The sequence below is a fragment of the Anopheles maculipalpis genome, chromosome X (genome assembly GCF_943734695.1).
Source record: "Anopheles maculipalpis chromosome X, idAnoMacuDA_375_x, whole genome shotgun sequence".
Classification (NCBI taxonomy): Eukaryota; Metazoa; Arthropoda; class Insecta; order Diptera; family Culicidae; genus Anopheles; species Anopheles maculipalpis.
This window is the reverse complement of record NC_064870.1, coordinates 12,280,940-12,297,380: the sequence shown is the minus strand read 5'-3', so window position 1 is coordinate 12,297,380 and position 16,441 is coordinate 12,280,940. Positions and strand designations below refer to the sequence as shown.

The window sequence follows — 16,441 nt, the reverse complement described above, 5'->3', positions numbered from 1 at the left end:
TTTTGTATTTTTGATTTCAAAAAGTGTCGGCAGATGATCTGAGGCTAGGTCATGTAAAGTAATTGGTGTAGAGATTTCGCGAAGATTGTTTGAAAGAATTATGTCTAGGGTTGAAGGTAAGCGATTTGGATAGGAAGGGAAATACGTTGGCGTGCTTGGATTATATATTATTATTATTATTACACTTTATTCATAGGACAATAATAGTCCGGATGATCGTATCTTAGCCTAGCGTGTACATAAATACTTAATTTTTTAACACTATTCAATTCGTTCGCCTTGAGAACAGTTGGCCCTTGAAATATTTTATGGAGTTCTGGAAGTCGAATAGTGAGTACACCTCATTGAATGCTCTACACATTTTTGTCAGAGGATCGCCTGACCCAAAGTTCGTTCGGCGCCGTGTACTCGCGAGTAGTGGGCGTGTACGTAGCGATGTTGTGGGAGCATATATGTTAAGATGTTGGAGGTGTGCAGGGGAGTCAATGTTCCCTGTAAGCAGGTTGGCGATGAAGAGTTGCTGGGCAATACGACGTCTCTCTTTCAGCTGGTGCAGGCCAAGGAGCATCAGACGATTTTCGTAAGAGGGATGTTGGCTACCTGGATTCCATGGAAGTAGGTGGATTGCGTACCGGGAGAGCTTACGTTGAATTGATTCAATGCGGTCAGATAGGCGTTGTGTCGATGGGTTCCAAACCACACTAGCATACTCGAGAACTGACCGAACTGTGCTGCAGTAAATGGCTTTAAGACACATGGGGTCCTTGAGGTCTCTAGACATGCGTAGCACAAATCCAAGAAGTTGATTGCAGCGACTGATGATTTCTTCGGCATGACGGTCAAATGTCAGTTTAGTGTCCAGCACAATACCGAGGTCCCTTACATGTGTTGCTCGTTCAATAGGAGTTCCATTAATATTGTAGCTGTGGTGTTTCGTCTCCCGAGATCTACTGAAAGATTTCACCTGACATTTTTCAATGCATATTTTTAGTTGATTCCGCATACACCAGTGGTAGAAGTTATCTAAGTGTTGTTGTAGCTCATGCTGGTCGGAGTCTTTGTGTATTGTCATGAACAATTTAACGTCGTCTGCAAACATGAGGTATTTATCTGCTGGCAGTACGTAGGCTAGGTCATTCATGAAGAGTGTGAAAAGCAGTGGGCCCAAGTTGCTACCTTGGGGTACACTCGATGTTGCAATGAATGGACGTGATAAGCTATGTGCAAATTCAACAGTGTATGTTCGGCCAACTAAATACGACGTGATCCAGCTTAGCAGCTTTCCCCCAATTCCCAGTTTAGCAAGCTTTGCCAGAAGTATGTTGTGGTCAATGCTGTCGAATGCTGCTTTAATGTCGGTAAATATAGCATCCGGTTGTAGTCGATTATCCATGTTGCGCAGACAGTGCGAAGTGAATGTGACGAGATTGGTGACGGTGGATCGTTTTTGGACAAACCCATGCTGCTGCGAGGTGATGTAGTGACTTGCAGAGACAGTTAGCTTTGTGTAGATAACTTTCTCAAATACCTTGGCGCCTGCGCATAGTGATGTGATACCCCTGAAGTTTGCTCCTTGTGTTTTATCACCCTTTTTGAAGAACGGGATGATTCGAGAACTCTTCCAAATTTCCGGAAAGACACCGAGATGAAGCGAGTAGTTAAAAAGCTTTGTGAGAATAGGTGCAACAGTTTGCTTGCATCGGCTTAATATGAAAGCGGGGATGCCATCAGGCCCTGGTTTTGGTGTAGGCTTCAGCATTTCTAAGGCTTTTAAGAGATCGATGGTTGATATTAATGCAAGATTAAAATTCATAACACAGTCTGGTGTATTTTTAAGGGCATCACTGATTTTTTCTACGTCCACAACCGGTGTTGAGTAGGCATCCTTGAATCTAGTCGCAAATATTTGGCAGATTTCCGATGCAGTAGAGCCAGTTAGTCCGTTGTAATGAATTACATTAGGTTTTACATTCGTTTTTCGGCTATTATTGACAAAGGCCCAGAATGCTTTAGGGGTTTTGGTCATGTTTCTCTCCAGCCTAGCTAAGTATTCACCGTATCGAGTTCTGTTGTAGCTTCGGTATATAAAGTATATATATAAAGAAGGTACCTCTTTGTGATTGCTCAAAGAGGATCTTCCCAGCTGAGTATTTTTAAATAGTAACCACCAATATGTTAAGAATTTAATGTACCTTCAATGAAGTTCGAATTCTACTGAAAACCAATTCGATGAGCTTTGAAGTGGTGTTTTGAAGGTATTTAGAATTGCTTATTGTGATGAAAATTTCATCCACTCCATCTTTCACCTAACGATTTCTGCTTATTTCCTACTTGGTATTCTGTTTCAGAGTAATTTTAGATGAAATTGCTTCACAACCATCGTTGCCAGAACAAACCCCTAATTATTCTACCCGATTACAAGTAAACGGAAGCACATCGAAACAACACCAGGCGAATGCAAGGTTTAATTCCGCATAAATATTGTCCTTATAATTTTATCACTAAACGATGCGCTTGTGTGCTTGCCAAACGGTATAGTCGAATGCCTTAAAACCATTCAACCCGCACGTATGACGTATCTGCTTAGAAAGGATAAATATTATCTGACAAACGAAAGCCATCGCGTTCCGAATAAAGAATCATCGTTTCCTGGGCAGAAGAACAACAACAATGCTCTCCACACACACACACACACACACACGCAAACTGCCAACACACCAAGAGCTGCCAGCCTGGGATGGTAAAGAGAAAGCTTGTCCACATCGCTGGAATGTCTGTGTACACAAATTAAATATACATTTTATGCGACCGGCGAGCCGGCTCAAGGTTTGCTGAAGCATTTTCCTACGATCGGTTCTTCGAACGCCATCTTGCGCTCGATGGTCGCCGCTGCATTCCGTATGTGGGACCGATGGATCCAATTTTGCCACCGGTTCTAAGGTGGGTGGGACGGCGTGGAAGGTTGAATAAATGCAAAACAATGGACCTCGTTCGCAGCGGAACTTTGGTAACGGTGGTTCGGCATAAATTTGCATTCCCGTTGCAATTTTGCCGACCTCTTGCCATTGCGGTACCAATTTCCAATTTTCTTTCCAAAGCAAGGCAACGAACAGTAGTTTAGTGCCGCTTTACAATGGAAAGCTAATTGTGGATGGTAGAGAGAGAGAGAGAGGGAAGGAGCGTGAGATGTTGAGATGTGAGAGACATTAAAGCGTTGGCGTATATGGATGCATAGTTCGCTTGCTACCTATACCCAACCATTATCAGCAAGGGACAAAAAACAACCTCTATGCTGGCTTGCGGAAATCCTGTAACGAACGTATTTTGGAGCAACCAGTTTTTCTCCATTTGGAAATTTCGATTAGAGCTTTTTTTTTTTTTCTTTCGTCGGAGAAGCTGCGCCTTCTGGACTTGCTGGAAGCTGCTGCAGTATGATCAGTACTGCATGCACCGGTACTCAGCAAACCACCATCCCGGAAAACCCTATATCCACCTCTGGGAAAGGATCGATCTTTGAGCCGGGACGGGTGTGGTCGAAGCTGTTCGAGTGCTGGTTGTGTGTGCTGCTTCGTAATTGGATTTATTGTTTTCGGGCTAGATTTTGTGCGGGTTTTCTGCACTGCCTAAGGGGAGACCGGAATCCCGAATTACTTACGTGGTGGAAGGGATCCGGTGAAATCGAAATCAATCGATGGCTACGAAGAAACTATACGCCTTCTTGGTGAATTCCTTTCTCTCTCTCTCTCTCTCTCTCTCTCTCTCTCTCTCTTTCTCCATGAACGAGCTGTTACGTTTTTGCCTCCAGAGCGTAGGAATGTACTTGCATACTTGAGCGAAATAAATTCACAGCAGCACCAGCATCAGCAATCGACGACCAATCGATGGACGTGGGCAGGAGTCAATCGTAGTCTATCAATCAAACCGGTCCGATCCGGTACAACGATACGGACCGGGGTTGAGATCGATCACCGGGGCGGATGACGGATTGGAATGTGAGGCTCGGCTATGTGAGACACGTGGGAAGCAAGGGCCGAGTTTGACCGAGCTGTCCAGTGCTGTGATCTATCGACACTTGACCAAAGCGTTCCACACTTGGCTGCTGCGGCTGCCGTTGTTTCTTGAGAAGATGTTTTCCCATTTGCTGGCTCGTGTAATGAAACTTACCTTGGAGAGTGTGCTCGGATGAGGGTACAAATTGACCAGGCAGCTTTCCCGCCGTAATCGATAATCCCAGCGTGTTTCCAGGTGAGGAATCTGGAAAGCAGAGAAAGCCCAGAAATGGAGGGAAGATTATTGTAAAGAGCAGTAAAGCGCTTATGGTAGAAACGGGATGGGATTTTGTTGATGCGGAGTTTGCACTTTAAGGTTTTACGGGAGCTTTACGGAAACGTACTGTACGATTGTTTTGAGGCAATTTTGCTCGATTAAGTGCATGAAGTGTTCTGCTTTGAAAAGCTGATGTCACGTTTCGAGCCGGAGTCGTTTTTTTGTTTGAGTTGATACGGTAAAATCGGATTGCCTTCCTGAATCTCTAATTGTTTTAGTCCCAAGCTAATTCAGAATGATACGCCGGTAAGTTCTTAAGTAGCTATACATAGTTGTTGAGTGGTGTATCCTTTGCTAGAGGTTCGCCTGCTTTAAGGGTGATAAAGATTTGATTAGACTTAGCATCAAAACAACCCTTAAGCAGGCCTATCTTTTCAATTTCTTATAGCATAGTTGACTGCTCTCACAATAAACATATGAAGGTTTTATTGTGCTCATTGCATACATTTAGGCGCATAAATTCCCTTATGTGCAAACTGTAGCATATCTGCTAAACATCTCACTAGAGTATACACTATCTCGCATACAACAAGCGCTAAGTAGCATTATACGGTGAGCAGAAATTCACCACTTTAACAAATAACCTGCATTAACCAAGAACGTAAGAAATGTACATTCAGCTATTTTGTCCACGCGCACGCCTTAACATGAACATTCAAACACTGACCAGCGCACCCGGCTAGCGAGTGACGCAATGCAATGTGATATCAGTTCAAAACAACCAGCGAGTCCAGACAGTGGTCAGCAACACAAAACACAAAATAAGTAACTTCACGACGAATGATATCCGGCACATTTTAGGCAGAGTCAGCAATCGATCGCCCCGCTCCGATCGATCAGTTCAATAATAGCGACACATTTCTTGCAAGTGCAGCAATCGATCGATCGATATTAATAAAGCACTCTAGGAAGCCTTCGAGGGAGAGAGAGAGAGCAGCCTAAAGAGAAGGTACAACAAGCTAAACCTTGCGTTCAATTCTTTCTAGAGGTTTGAGTGTCCCCCTGCCCAAGGTAAGGCCTCAAACCTCCAACATGTCTGTAAGGGATATTCCTTCTGAACATCCAAAGTCGCCTGGTCGACTTGCTCCGCCGATGAGCATCGAGAGTCCCCCTATCAAAGGTAAGGCCTCGATGTCTCCAACTTTCCAAAAAGGAGGATTCTCATCCAGAATCTTCAGACTGCCTGGACAGTCAGATTAAAGAAAGATTTTGGTCCGCAATGCTAGCAATCACGTTGTTCCGTTCTCGTCGCGATTATAAGACCGAGTTTCAACTTCCCCACCACAAGTTGTCCGTAGAACGAAATTCTTCTTCCCCATCACATGACGACCGTCCGAGTATTTTCTTCTTCTCCACCCCAAAACAATGATCGTATTATGGATGTTGATATAACTTCTCACAATAATTGAAAGTAAACCTTCCTGTACTCATCCTACTAGCGCCTTCTAGTTGATTAATGCAAGGTGCAAAACCTATCAGTCTAGATGTAAGGACATTATTGAGCGAAGGATTTCATTTTTAGGTTCTTCCTAATAATAGAGAGAGTAGAGTCATCCTCTGATGAAACGATGACGATGAAACATGAATTTAAAATATGTGTCAGTACTGACCAACCTTTAAAACTGGCTGGAAGGGAGAGAGGTAAATTATTGTAGAACTATTAGGGTTCTCTTGACGGCGAAGCATCCATGTCCGGCGAGGCACCAAAGTGGCCGCCAAATGCGCCCATAAGTTATTCCGCCACAGTCAACCCGTGATGTAGTGTTATTGGTCTACACTAAGTTTCACAGTTTCAGCGAGAGTGTTCTTCAAGGACTACCTTTTTAGGGCTCTAAAACTCTTCAGGATCTCCACATCAGGCTGAAAGTTGTATGAGGACCACAAACCATCATTTTTGACACTACATTTTCTAGAAATCTCCAAAGGTTATTACTTGCTTTCTTGACTTAGTTTGCTCGAAAGGATCACACATTATTGAGACAAAACATCAAATTTTTAGACAAGTCATTTTTGCGTCAGAAGTTCGCCAACCACCTCCTTACCTCACCCAATCCCCTCTCTCCGTCTACAAAGGTTATGACAATGGAGAAAAAACATACCCAACATTAACACGACAAATAACGACCTGGGCGCGGTATCGTGATCTGACATGATCCGATCCGGCTAATGGTCGGATCTTCTCATCTTTACTTCCCACCATCGTCAAGCAATGAACATTGATACCGTGTTTCGTTCTCTCGCGCTCGCTTGAGTAGTGTGAGGTGATTATTCGTTGGATAATTATTCATCATTAATTAATACTGGACAATTCAATTAAGCGAGTCAAGCGCTACAAACACGCCTGCATGCGTGCTGTGTGTAGCAAAATCAATTATGAATATCGAATATTAAAGTGAGATTTGCTTGCATCATAGAGCATCTTTAAAAGGGGGAAAAAATAGGAAAGGAAATTGATAGTTAAGATCGTATTAAGGCAGCTGATTCTTGGAAATCATTACACGCTCTCGAGCCACACGCATTGTTTTGAGGTAATTCATTCGTCCGTCTGGAACAGAGATGACAGGGCCCCGTACCCGAATGACTTCCATCGGTGTTGGTACACCCACACACACACACTCATGCAACACATCATAATTATGTTGCATTTACTGCTCTGGCCACTGTTTAATCACACACACACGAACATACACAATCGCTTCGCTGGGAAAAGTGTCCGGAGGCGGAACGTGCAAACATCATCCATCCTATCGGCGCCGACAAACAAGCACGACGACGAACGTTTCAAGACGGCAAACCGCCTGGCAGGGTTTGCGGTTACGGAGGCAAACCAGGTGGAAATTTGTGGACGTTAATGAACGTGGGCGTACAGTTGCGATGCTTAGACGGTAAGCGACGCATTTTCCGGTGCGCATATCGAGCGGAAAATTGCTACCACCCTGCTGGGTGGTAAACTATTTTCCAACCCTCCCTCCTTCTCCTATCTCATTCCCGGATGTGGCTTGGTGGATGGGCACAAAGAGGAAAGCGTAAGTTGATTAAAACTACTTTTCACAAAAGACATTTTACCGGAACCGCCACTGTACGCAGGGATTTGAGATTTTGGGAAAAAATCCTTGATGTTTGTTTGTTTTTTTTTTCCTTTCATTCCCTTTTTCAGTTGGAGGAGTGTGTGTGTGTTTGTTTTTTTTACAACACCGCTGATTTCTCAGCGGTGTTGTAAAAATGGCTCCACTTTCGCTGTCAAGTTGTTCTCATATTTGTATGTACGTTATCGATAATGATGTTGACTGGGTGGCTGATGCAGGTGGAAAATTCATGCATGCCCGCCAGAAAAAAAATGGGAGGTTTGTTTGTCAAGAGTGAGTTAAAATAAATTCTACTCATGGTTAAGGCCGCCCGAGGCTGTAGGCTGACATTGCTTTAAACGGTGCACAAACGTTACATCGGTTGGTTTGTAAGTCCAGGGGTGAGCAACTCGTATGCAGTTTCACCAATTTCTTATTTTAGCAGAATTGTGTTCGAGACTTTGTTCTACAATATCACCTTTTGGTTAAAACAAAAACACTAGATCCTCCCTCCCCACCTCCCCCCGTCCCATTACCTGGCAAAATTTGTTCTATATCATGCGAAAAACGCCTAAATGTATGCAAACCGCACTACACGAAGCCAAGGATGTACAGTTGATTTGTAAAAATAAATAAATTGTGATGGATCTGAATTTGTGGTGTATTTAACGACCAATTATGCTCTAGAGGAGCATCGATTTTGCTTAGTAGAATATTTGCAGGACAGCCCGGTGGTATAGGCGACAGCGGCGCTGGTCTTTACACGGCAGGACCGGTGTTCAAATCCCATCCGGGGATCGTTACCCCCTAGTGAAGACTGACTACGTGGTGTCGGTAAGTCTAGTTCGAGGACCAGCGTGACCTGGAAGGTCGTTTGGCCAAGAAGAAGTAGAAGAATATTTGCAGTATAACCTGAACGGTCATATAAGATAACAGGGCCTAGAAAATAATTAAAAGGTTGTCAATAAGCTGTCAGAGACAAAGAAAACAGATTATTTATGTATATTATAGTTTTACGGCCAGTTGTCAAAGATATAATATTAGTGAAGAGGAAAATCGGAAAATAGGGACAGTCTTAACAGGCCCGAATAAACTTGTAGTTTGTAGCTATCCTTTGAAAAATGACCAAACGAATATGGGACTATTTTTAAATATTTACATTGTGAACAAAGAAAATTAAAACGGAAAACAGCATTTTTTATTACTTTCAATAAAATGTTTTAAATAATCATGAACTTTCTTTAATTTTATTTTTTACGAAAAAGATGAAAAATTGTCATACCCTGACTTAGGACCGTGGGCTTTGTGTTAAATACACTTCAAATCTTCATAGGACCTCGTGCACGTGCAAACATTCCTACACATTCACACGCGCGCGCGTCACACAATTTGTCCGGCGCATATTTGCACCCATTAAACGTTGGCCTGGCTCGAAACCAACCTGCCCCCGCGCGTCAGGCGAAAATGGGAGTCCTCGGGCGTCCCATTTCGCGTGCTTGGTTCCACCCCCCCCCCCCCCCCCTCCCAGACCCCCCCTCCATGTGGCCGGAAACTTGCGAGGTGACGCTTAGGCCGCACGTTCTGTTTGCCGAACGTGCGAATGTTAACATTCCCGTCGAACATATTACTGTGCACACATTCACATGCACACATCATTGTGCTTTTGCCCGAGGGAGGTACCTTTTCGGGTTGTGTGTGTGTTTTTTTGTTTTCTTCCTTCTATCCCGTAAGTATTTTATTTCCGGAGTTTTCTCCATTTTCATTGTTTGACGACGCGCGTACATGTGGTCCGCGAAAGCTCCCGAAAAGCTGCTGGGTTACAATTTTCTACAAACACACACACACACACACACACACACACACACACACACACACACATACACAGACACAAATGTACCGAATCGTGTTTTACATCGATGGAAAAGTCATCCCCCGGTAAACTAAACATAAGCGCACGCGAAAAAGTTTACGGCAACTTGTTTTCCGCAGCCTTTTCCACGCTCACGTCCCCGTTTTTGTTTTTCGCTTCCGAAACCTCTTCCGACTACAACACCGCACGCTTAGCTATGAGTGTTTGTTTTTGTTTTATGTTCTCGTTGCGACGTATACTTTTTCCACTCTATTTCCGCTGTTCATTGGACTTTTCTTTCCTTTTATTACTCTCTATCTCTCTCTTTCTACACGTGTTCTTCAGTTTCATTTCATTGATGAAAAGTTGTGCTTCAAAATTCAAACACACATTCTCTGTTTTTTTTTCTGCTACAGTTTGCGTGCCTTCTTCTGCGACTCTGTGAGACGCTTTTCCGAATCAGCTTGTATTCCCAGTGGTCCGGTTTTCTGCTCGGGGGTTTCAATATGATTTTACCGGTGTTTTTAAGATGACTGTCTCGATGATGAGAGTTAGAAAAGGATTGCAAAACAAAGATGGATAAACCCAACGTAAGGTTATGACTTGAAGGTAATGAAGATTGTCAATCGACCGCTTTCGTGTTCGTCGGCTAAATTATCGGTTGACATTTTGGTGACAAAGTGTACTGAGGTTCAATGGAAATTTGGCTTCACCTGGTTGAGTGCTGGTGTCGGGGCAAAAGTTAACTGTCGTGAGGGCTAATTACACTGATTGTGAGAAGTCAGTAGGCGACTGCAAAAAAAAAACCTAATTTTCTCACACCTTATTGAGTTGAAGCTTGAAGACTTGCTTGAGAATGTTCACAGTATCAAGATCTTCAAGGCGAACACTGTCCCGAGTCCCGAGGAGCTCAGAGAGACACCTGACCTCGTGATGCTTGAGTGACCTCGGAGAAGAGGTAACTGTGGCAAACATCATCACTCTGGTAAGCCTTGTTCGTCGTGCTAGAGTTATAGCCTGCGATTTAATTGAATTTAGTTTATTTGATTCGGTGTGATTAATTTTTTTTAATGGTAAGTTCTTTATTGAAGTATTGCAAGAACATGCAAAAGAATGCAATTGTCGCTCAGGATATGGGGAAAGAGCGGCGCGAGTAAAGCACGATTAGTAGAAAGGCGTGGCTTCAAACTCCTATTCGGCGTATGGGCAAAGCGTTAGTGTATTAGGAGTGAGTAGTGCACGGGGCGACATACGTCACACACAAGCAACTACTTAGGCAGCGAAGTTAACACCAGTGAAGCGAGCTGTGTGTAGTAGAAGTGCGTAGACAAATGGTAGGGAATTCTACGCGTCGCTAGAGTAATATGTTGAAATTTAACGACCTCTGGTGCGAAATAAATAATAAGGACAGTTGCAAAAGTAGAATTTGAGTTTAAGCGAATCATTTCTATCCGAACTGTTCCAATCCTCATAAGCTTAATAATCCGATAGAATCCCAACCCCTGGTAATTTTGGTTGGACACTATTAGGTGCTAAGACGGTTGTCACTCTTCTTTCCTTCGCAACCAAGAGCTCGTCCGAGCGTTTCTACCTGCAGTGTTCGACATTGACAGGGTTCCCATTCTGTCTGCATCGGCCCCCGCAAGCCTGGGGCAACTAGCTGGAAGGGCTTGTCGCTGTGAGGCGCGAATCCTGTCGGTGAAGACACCGTAGAGCGGTGTGCTGCTGGCCTTTGATTTATTTGATTACATTTAACTGCAGTCATTTGAGGGCTTCTTCGGATGACTTTTTTTTAAATCACAGTTTAATGACATTTCTTAATTAAAAAAAATCAACACACAGCAACGAAAAGCAAAGCCGAAACGCATAATGGTAGGATGGTGGCAATTTAACAGCGAAATGTCGAATAAAATTCACAAACAGCCCACTGAAACTAGAACGCATTTGCAATTGTTGAACCCAAGGCGTAATGCTTTGATCTTAAGTCCGTTTTCTCATGATGGCGTAGCGAAGAACACATGCACAAACAACAAACTCACCAAGAGAACTTCCCAAAAATCAAACGTTAAAGTTTGAACGCTTTTTTTTCAAAAATAACACACAATAAAACCCGCTTCCTGGGCTTATGTGAGTTTTGGGGATAAGGAATAAAAAAAAAATAAGCAAAAAAAAAGTGCAAGTGAATCGAAAGTCGACGATAAAACTTCCATACAATGAACATCCCAACTCACCCCAGTTGTGTAGTTGCTTTCGCAGCGGTACCCTGCGATACAAGCGTTTGGTTGGCTTGTTTATGGAGTAGATTTATCACCCCGGCAGAGAAAATGGCCGTTAGCTGCCAACGGATTCGCGCCACAACCGTGCCGATCGCCGGGTGCGAAGGTGTATGTGTGTGAAGCTTTCCTTACCGTACCACTTCTTCCCATTCCGCACCAGGAAGTGAAAATAAATGCACTACCGTTCGGGTGTGCGAACAGTTTTACGTTGTAGTTTCGGTGAGTTGTTTCGCTTGGGGGTTTTTTTTAATTTTTATTTGGCAGATCAACCCAGCCCGAGCGCCCTGGCTGGCTGGCTGGCTGTGTGAAAACAGCATTAAAACAAGCCAACCTGTGCTTCTTCTCTTTCCCATTTCGTTCCACGTATGGTTTTTATTTCATTTTAATTTCGACACCTACTGGAAGCTGTCCTTGTGTTTGTATTTGTGTTGCTGTAAAGGTTACGCGTTGGATGGTTGCCTGTGGTGAACTGGTGCAAGAAATACACAACTCCCATGATGCATCGACGTGCTTGGAGCGTCATGAATTTTTCAACATCAAGCGGCAGCTCGTTATTTGCTACATTTGCTACAGATATAGCTTAACAGTGGAAGCAGACAACTGTCGGGTCGGGCGAGAAGTTGTTACGGGACGACGTCTTACAAGTTCTAGAACTTCTGAATGACTTTCACTACAAAGAGTCTCGATGAAGCCGCGAAGCAGTCAGTCAGTCAGGCGGATTCAAAAAGCAGAAGGAATAGCAATTATTTTTGAAAACTTCCTTCCTCTGAACTCTGCTTAGCATGAGTTGCATGCATGGCATATCAATGTAATACTTAGACAACAACTGCCAATAGTACAACCGCCTCTATCGCCAGTTCAAGAATTACAGGATGATCTGCCGCATGTTACCGCAACAAATTTTCGTCCAAAAAAGCTCCTGAGCCCAGCCGTATTGCGTCAATGTGAACGATGGTGGCAGTATGTGTTTTATATCGGTAAATTGCTTTTGAATGCATTTTGAATTGTAATTGCCATTAAAAATGTAGAAATATCGTTATTTGTCGTGTAAGTGTTGGCATAAATGTGTGTAACGAAAGCTTTTTACTGTGTGACATCTCAATAGGCTTGACAGCTGCTGTGTGTACTGAAAGAATTCGGAGATGAGTAAGAAAAGCTCAAATAAATCTCACGCACACACGCTCAAAAACCGCTTAACAATTACTGCTGTTATCCCGTTGTTAATCTTGTTAAGCGATGAATTTCTAGTCGAAATTCACTCTCAGGGATGTAGTTTGTGGAGGGGGAATGAATACACCAAGAGAGCACTACATAATCTTTTGTCAAGCAACCAAAAGTTGCTTGACAAAAGACGCTCTGTCTCACAAACTATTTGACATACAGACGTCAAATTTTGACACGAATCATTTGAAGGTTGGTGCTATATAAAAATAATATGCATTTAATACTAGCGACGCATTCTATGTGTCAGACCGGGGACTTATCAGCCAACCTGTTAAATTCAAGCTTATTTCATCATCTCTCTCTCTCTCTCTCTCTCTCTCTCTCTCTTTCTCACTCCCTCTCTGTCTCGCTCTCTCTTTTTATATCCCACGATCCTCCTAAGAAGCTTCCAGCTTTAATATAATTTTCATACACAGCAGGGCAATTAACATTTGCTGTACAACATACATCGTTGGGATTTGAGCCGAGTATTGCCCTACTACAGCGACTTCACCTTTAGGCACTATCAAAAGTATCACGGCAATTAAGTGCAAAACGCTCAATATGAATGCGTTCGTTACACGATCTTTCACTGGTTTTAAAGATAGTATTTTGAGACGTGAAAAGAACGTTTGCTTAGTCAATAAAGCAAAATAACTCAATTATGTAACAAAAAAGGCAGTTCATAAGAGAAAATAATTCAAATAAATAGCCTTTTCATTATTGTTTGCTGCCTAACTACATTCTACAATTCAAGTTTAGCTAAAAACGAACGACAAACTCAAGCTAATTCAAATCGTGCCAGCTTACCAGGGTCCTGCAGTTCCCGGTTTAGAGTAGACACCGCGTTGAGAGAGCAAACCAAGTCTATCCTCGATAGTCTTCGCAGGACAGCAATTCCCAGCATTTTTGTGGAAAAGTATGGCCATTGTAACAGCAACCATTTTTATACTGACGGATCCTCATCAGAGCAGGGCATTGGTTTTGGCTTATATAACATTGTATCCGAGGCATATTTCCAACTACGCCAGCCATGCTCGATATATGTAGCGGAGCTCGCCGCAATCTTTTACGCCTTGTTGATAATAAGTGCTTGTCCTCCAGACGAATATTTTATATTCTCCGACAGTGATTAAAATCTGTGAAGGCTATTAAGAGCCCGGACTACTTCGTAAAAGAAATATTAAAGGTCTTAAGCTCATTGTTTGAGAAATCATTCCGGATATCTCTTGTTTGGCTGCACATTGCGGTATCTTCGGCAATGAAAAGTCAGACCAATTGGCCAAAAAGGGTGCTTCGGAAGGGTTCTTTTTCGACAGGCTTATCTTACCTCACGAGTACATGCGTGCCCCACAGTCTCTCTGTGGGGCACGAGGTTTCTTTATTCGATCACTCCCCAAGTGTCCTTGAAGCCTTGGTTTCACGGCATCTCAAGTGATCATGCGTTCATTCGAATGAGGTGTAGGTCTAATCATTTCGCTTTGGACGCGCATCTCCAGCGTATAGGACAGGTCGACTCCAAAGTATGTGGCTGCGGCCTCGGATACCACGACAAAGATCATCTTCTATGGTCATGTGTGGAATGCGAGGCTGCTTGACCCGCCTTGTTAGACGCAGTCCGGGGCATTGGAAAGTTGCCAGATACTCCAATTCGGGCCCTGCTTGGAGACTGCGACGAGGTCTTACTGGGAGTAATCTTTGTCTTCTGCCGTGCTAACGGATTATTAGTATGATCCCCTTCCCCCTTTACTCCCACTGTTTGTCTATCTTGCGTGATGCGTGAAGGGTTGGGTAGCATATGGAAAAGTTGCATCGGCCTATGCTATGGACGGACAAACCAGCGACGGGATGAAGAAGGACAGTAACGAGACTTCATGATCGGACACAATGAAGGAACCTTCGAAATGGAAAACGATCAAGACCCCCGCTACCATCTGGACCACGAGCATGGATACGCCTGACATACCCCGGGATAAGGTGCCCTCACACGATAAGACCCTCGCTATGAACACGACTTTGGCTTTGGATGACGGAACATACGCAACGGAACAACCGAGCACACCCGGGATATGGTGCCCTTTGACAGCTTGGAGAAGGAAAGGTCTCCCAGCAAAGATGAAAGGAGTATACTAATTTTAAGTTTATTGTAGGCCTGGCCGTCCTTTATGAGTAAAAAAAAATTGAACTACAAATAACCTTCATTATTTCTCAGAGCAAGGTGAAACCTGCTTCTTGGCTAAACGACCATTTCTAGTCACGAATTTCTAAGGTAACGCTGGCCTCCTAGAATGGCTACGGGAAGACGGTCTCCGGATGGGATTTGAACCCCTGTTCTGGCGTATGAAGACCGGCGCCGTTGTCACCTGCACCATCGAGCCGCTCCAAAATACGAATGCTTACTTCGTACAAAATAGTTTCCTCGCTTTAAAAGAACCACCCAATCGCTCACAACAGTGCTCCCACTTTTCTCTGTTTGGTCTCAGTTCAACCCCCAAAACTGATAGGGACGATACTCCGGACGAGTTTCCCGTTACGGGCTTTAAATAATAAAAGCAGCACGTTCCACGTTCCGTCAAATGAAGTTCGTAAAATCTGTGAAAGCATTCACCCCCGCCGGCACCCAAGCCCAAGTTTTACGGTGAACGGCATCATTGTTTCGCGGCCATGTTGCAAGCTGACCAGCTGCAGCTGCATCAGTAGAGTTATTAATTTGATTACTCGTCGTCTCCGGGTGACCGTAACGGGACACTGGTCAGATTTTGTCACTCCATTTCGGTACGGCGTGCAGGCACGGAAAGGTTTTCTTAATATTTCCTGCAGCACGATAGTGGCGAGCGTTGGGTAGAAGTTTTACTGCCCAATAAAACTGACACTCAGGGACGAGCGTACTGTGTGCCAGGATGTGTTTGGGACGGTCGTCAAGTGTGCGGTTTCAATTACTGCACACTGATGGTGTGCCGTGTGGGTGGCGTGTGATATAATTTTAAAACCCGGAAAAAAAACTTTGAAACTGAGTCGTAAAGTGGACGACCAGTATATGCTGTGATTGGCAATAACTTGAATCGTACTCGGAATGTAATGAACTACGAGCTAATCTGGTCTTTCGTTTGCTGGAACTGATGGGTGTCGCGAACTCTTGGTTGAAAGGTGTGTTGTTTTTTCCTGATCAGGTAAATTAAGTCATAATTTACAATAGAGATTCGATTGCTTAGCAATGTTTTGAATGCCGCGAGAGAAAATAAATGTGTTCAATCATTACCATGACTTTTAGGCTGTTTTAAGTTCCGGAAAAAAGACTTTAATCTCATCCCCTAGCACTGAACGGTATTAAATGATTTTGAAAAGAAGTGTCGTAAGACAATTTCCTTCAACTTCTAGTCTATTGCGTTGTACATCATGTATTTCAAGAAATTTCGTTTAGTTTTGTGGAGTGTGGAGTGGAGAACTTTTCACAAAATCTCCATCAAAACTTGCATGTTTTTTTCATCCCGTCCGCCCAATTGCATCTTACTGAGCCGCGTAATGCCTACATTTAGGCACCAGCATTGGGTGAGGTGAGGGACAGAAACAAACACTTCGTTTCCTGCCCCTCCTCCACGCTTTCAATATCATATTCTTTGCCTTTACCGTACACAACCGAACAAAAGGCACAAAAACCAACAAGGATGGTGTTTTCGTGTAGTTGGACCATCGTCGCGGGCATACGGCGTTGTTTGTCCTGT

At 43.6% G+C, this 16,441-nt stretch overlaps 2 protein-coding genes across 4 annotated transcripts in view; one reads left to right on the top strand and one right to left on the bottom strand.

The window, feature by feature from the left end:
* LOC126560583 (uncharacterized) overlaps positions 1-16,441 on the top strand; it is a 499,122-nt gene that overhangs the window by 59,956 nt on the left and 422,725 nt on the right. The window lies entirely within an intron of this gene.
* Positions 1-16,441, bottom strand: part of LOC126568199 (glutamate receptor ionotropic, kainate 2-like) — a 113,890-nt gene that overhangs the window by 42,095 nt on the left and 55,354 nt on the right. For all 3 annotated transcript variants that reach the window (XM_050224659.1, XM_050224651.1, XM_050224644.1), the window contains exon 4: positions 4,165-4,254. In XM_050224659.1, the coding sequence (XP_050080616.1) occupies positions 4,165-4,254 (90 nt within the window). The remainder of the gene's footprint in view (positions 1-4,164; positions 4,255-16,441) is intronic.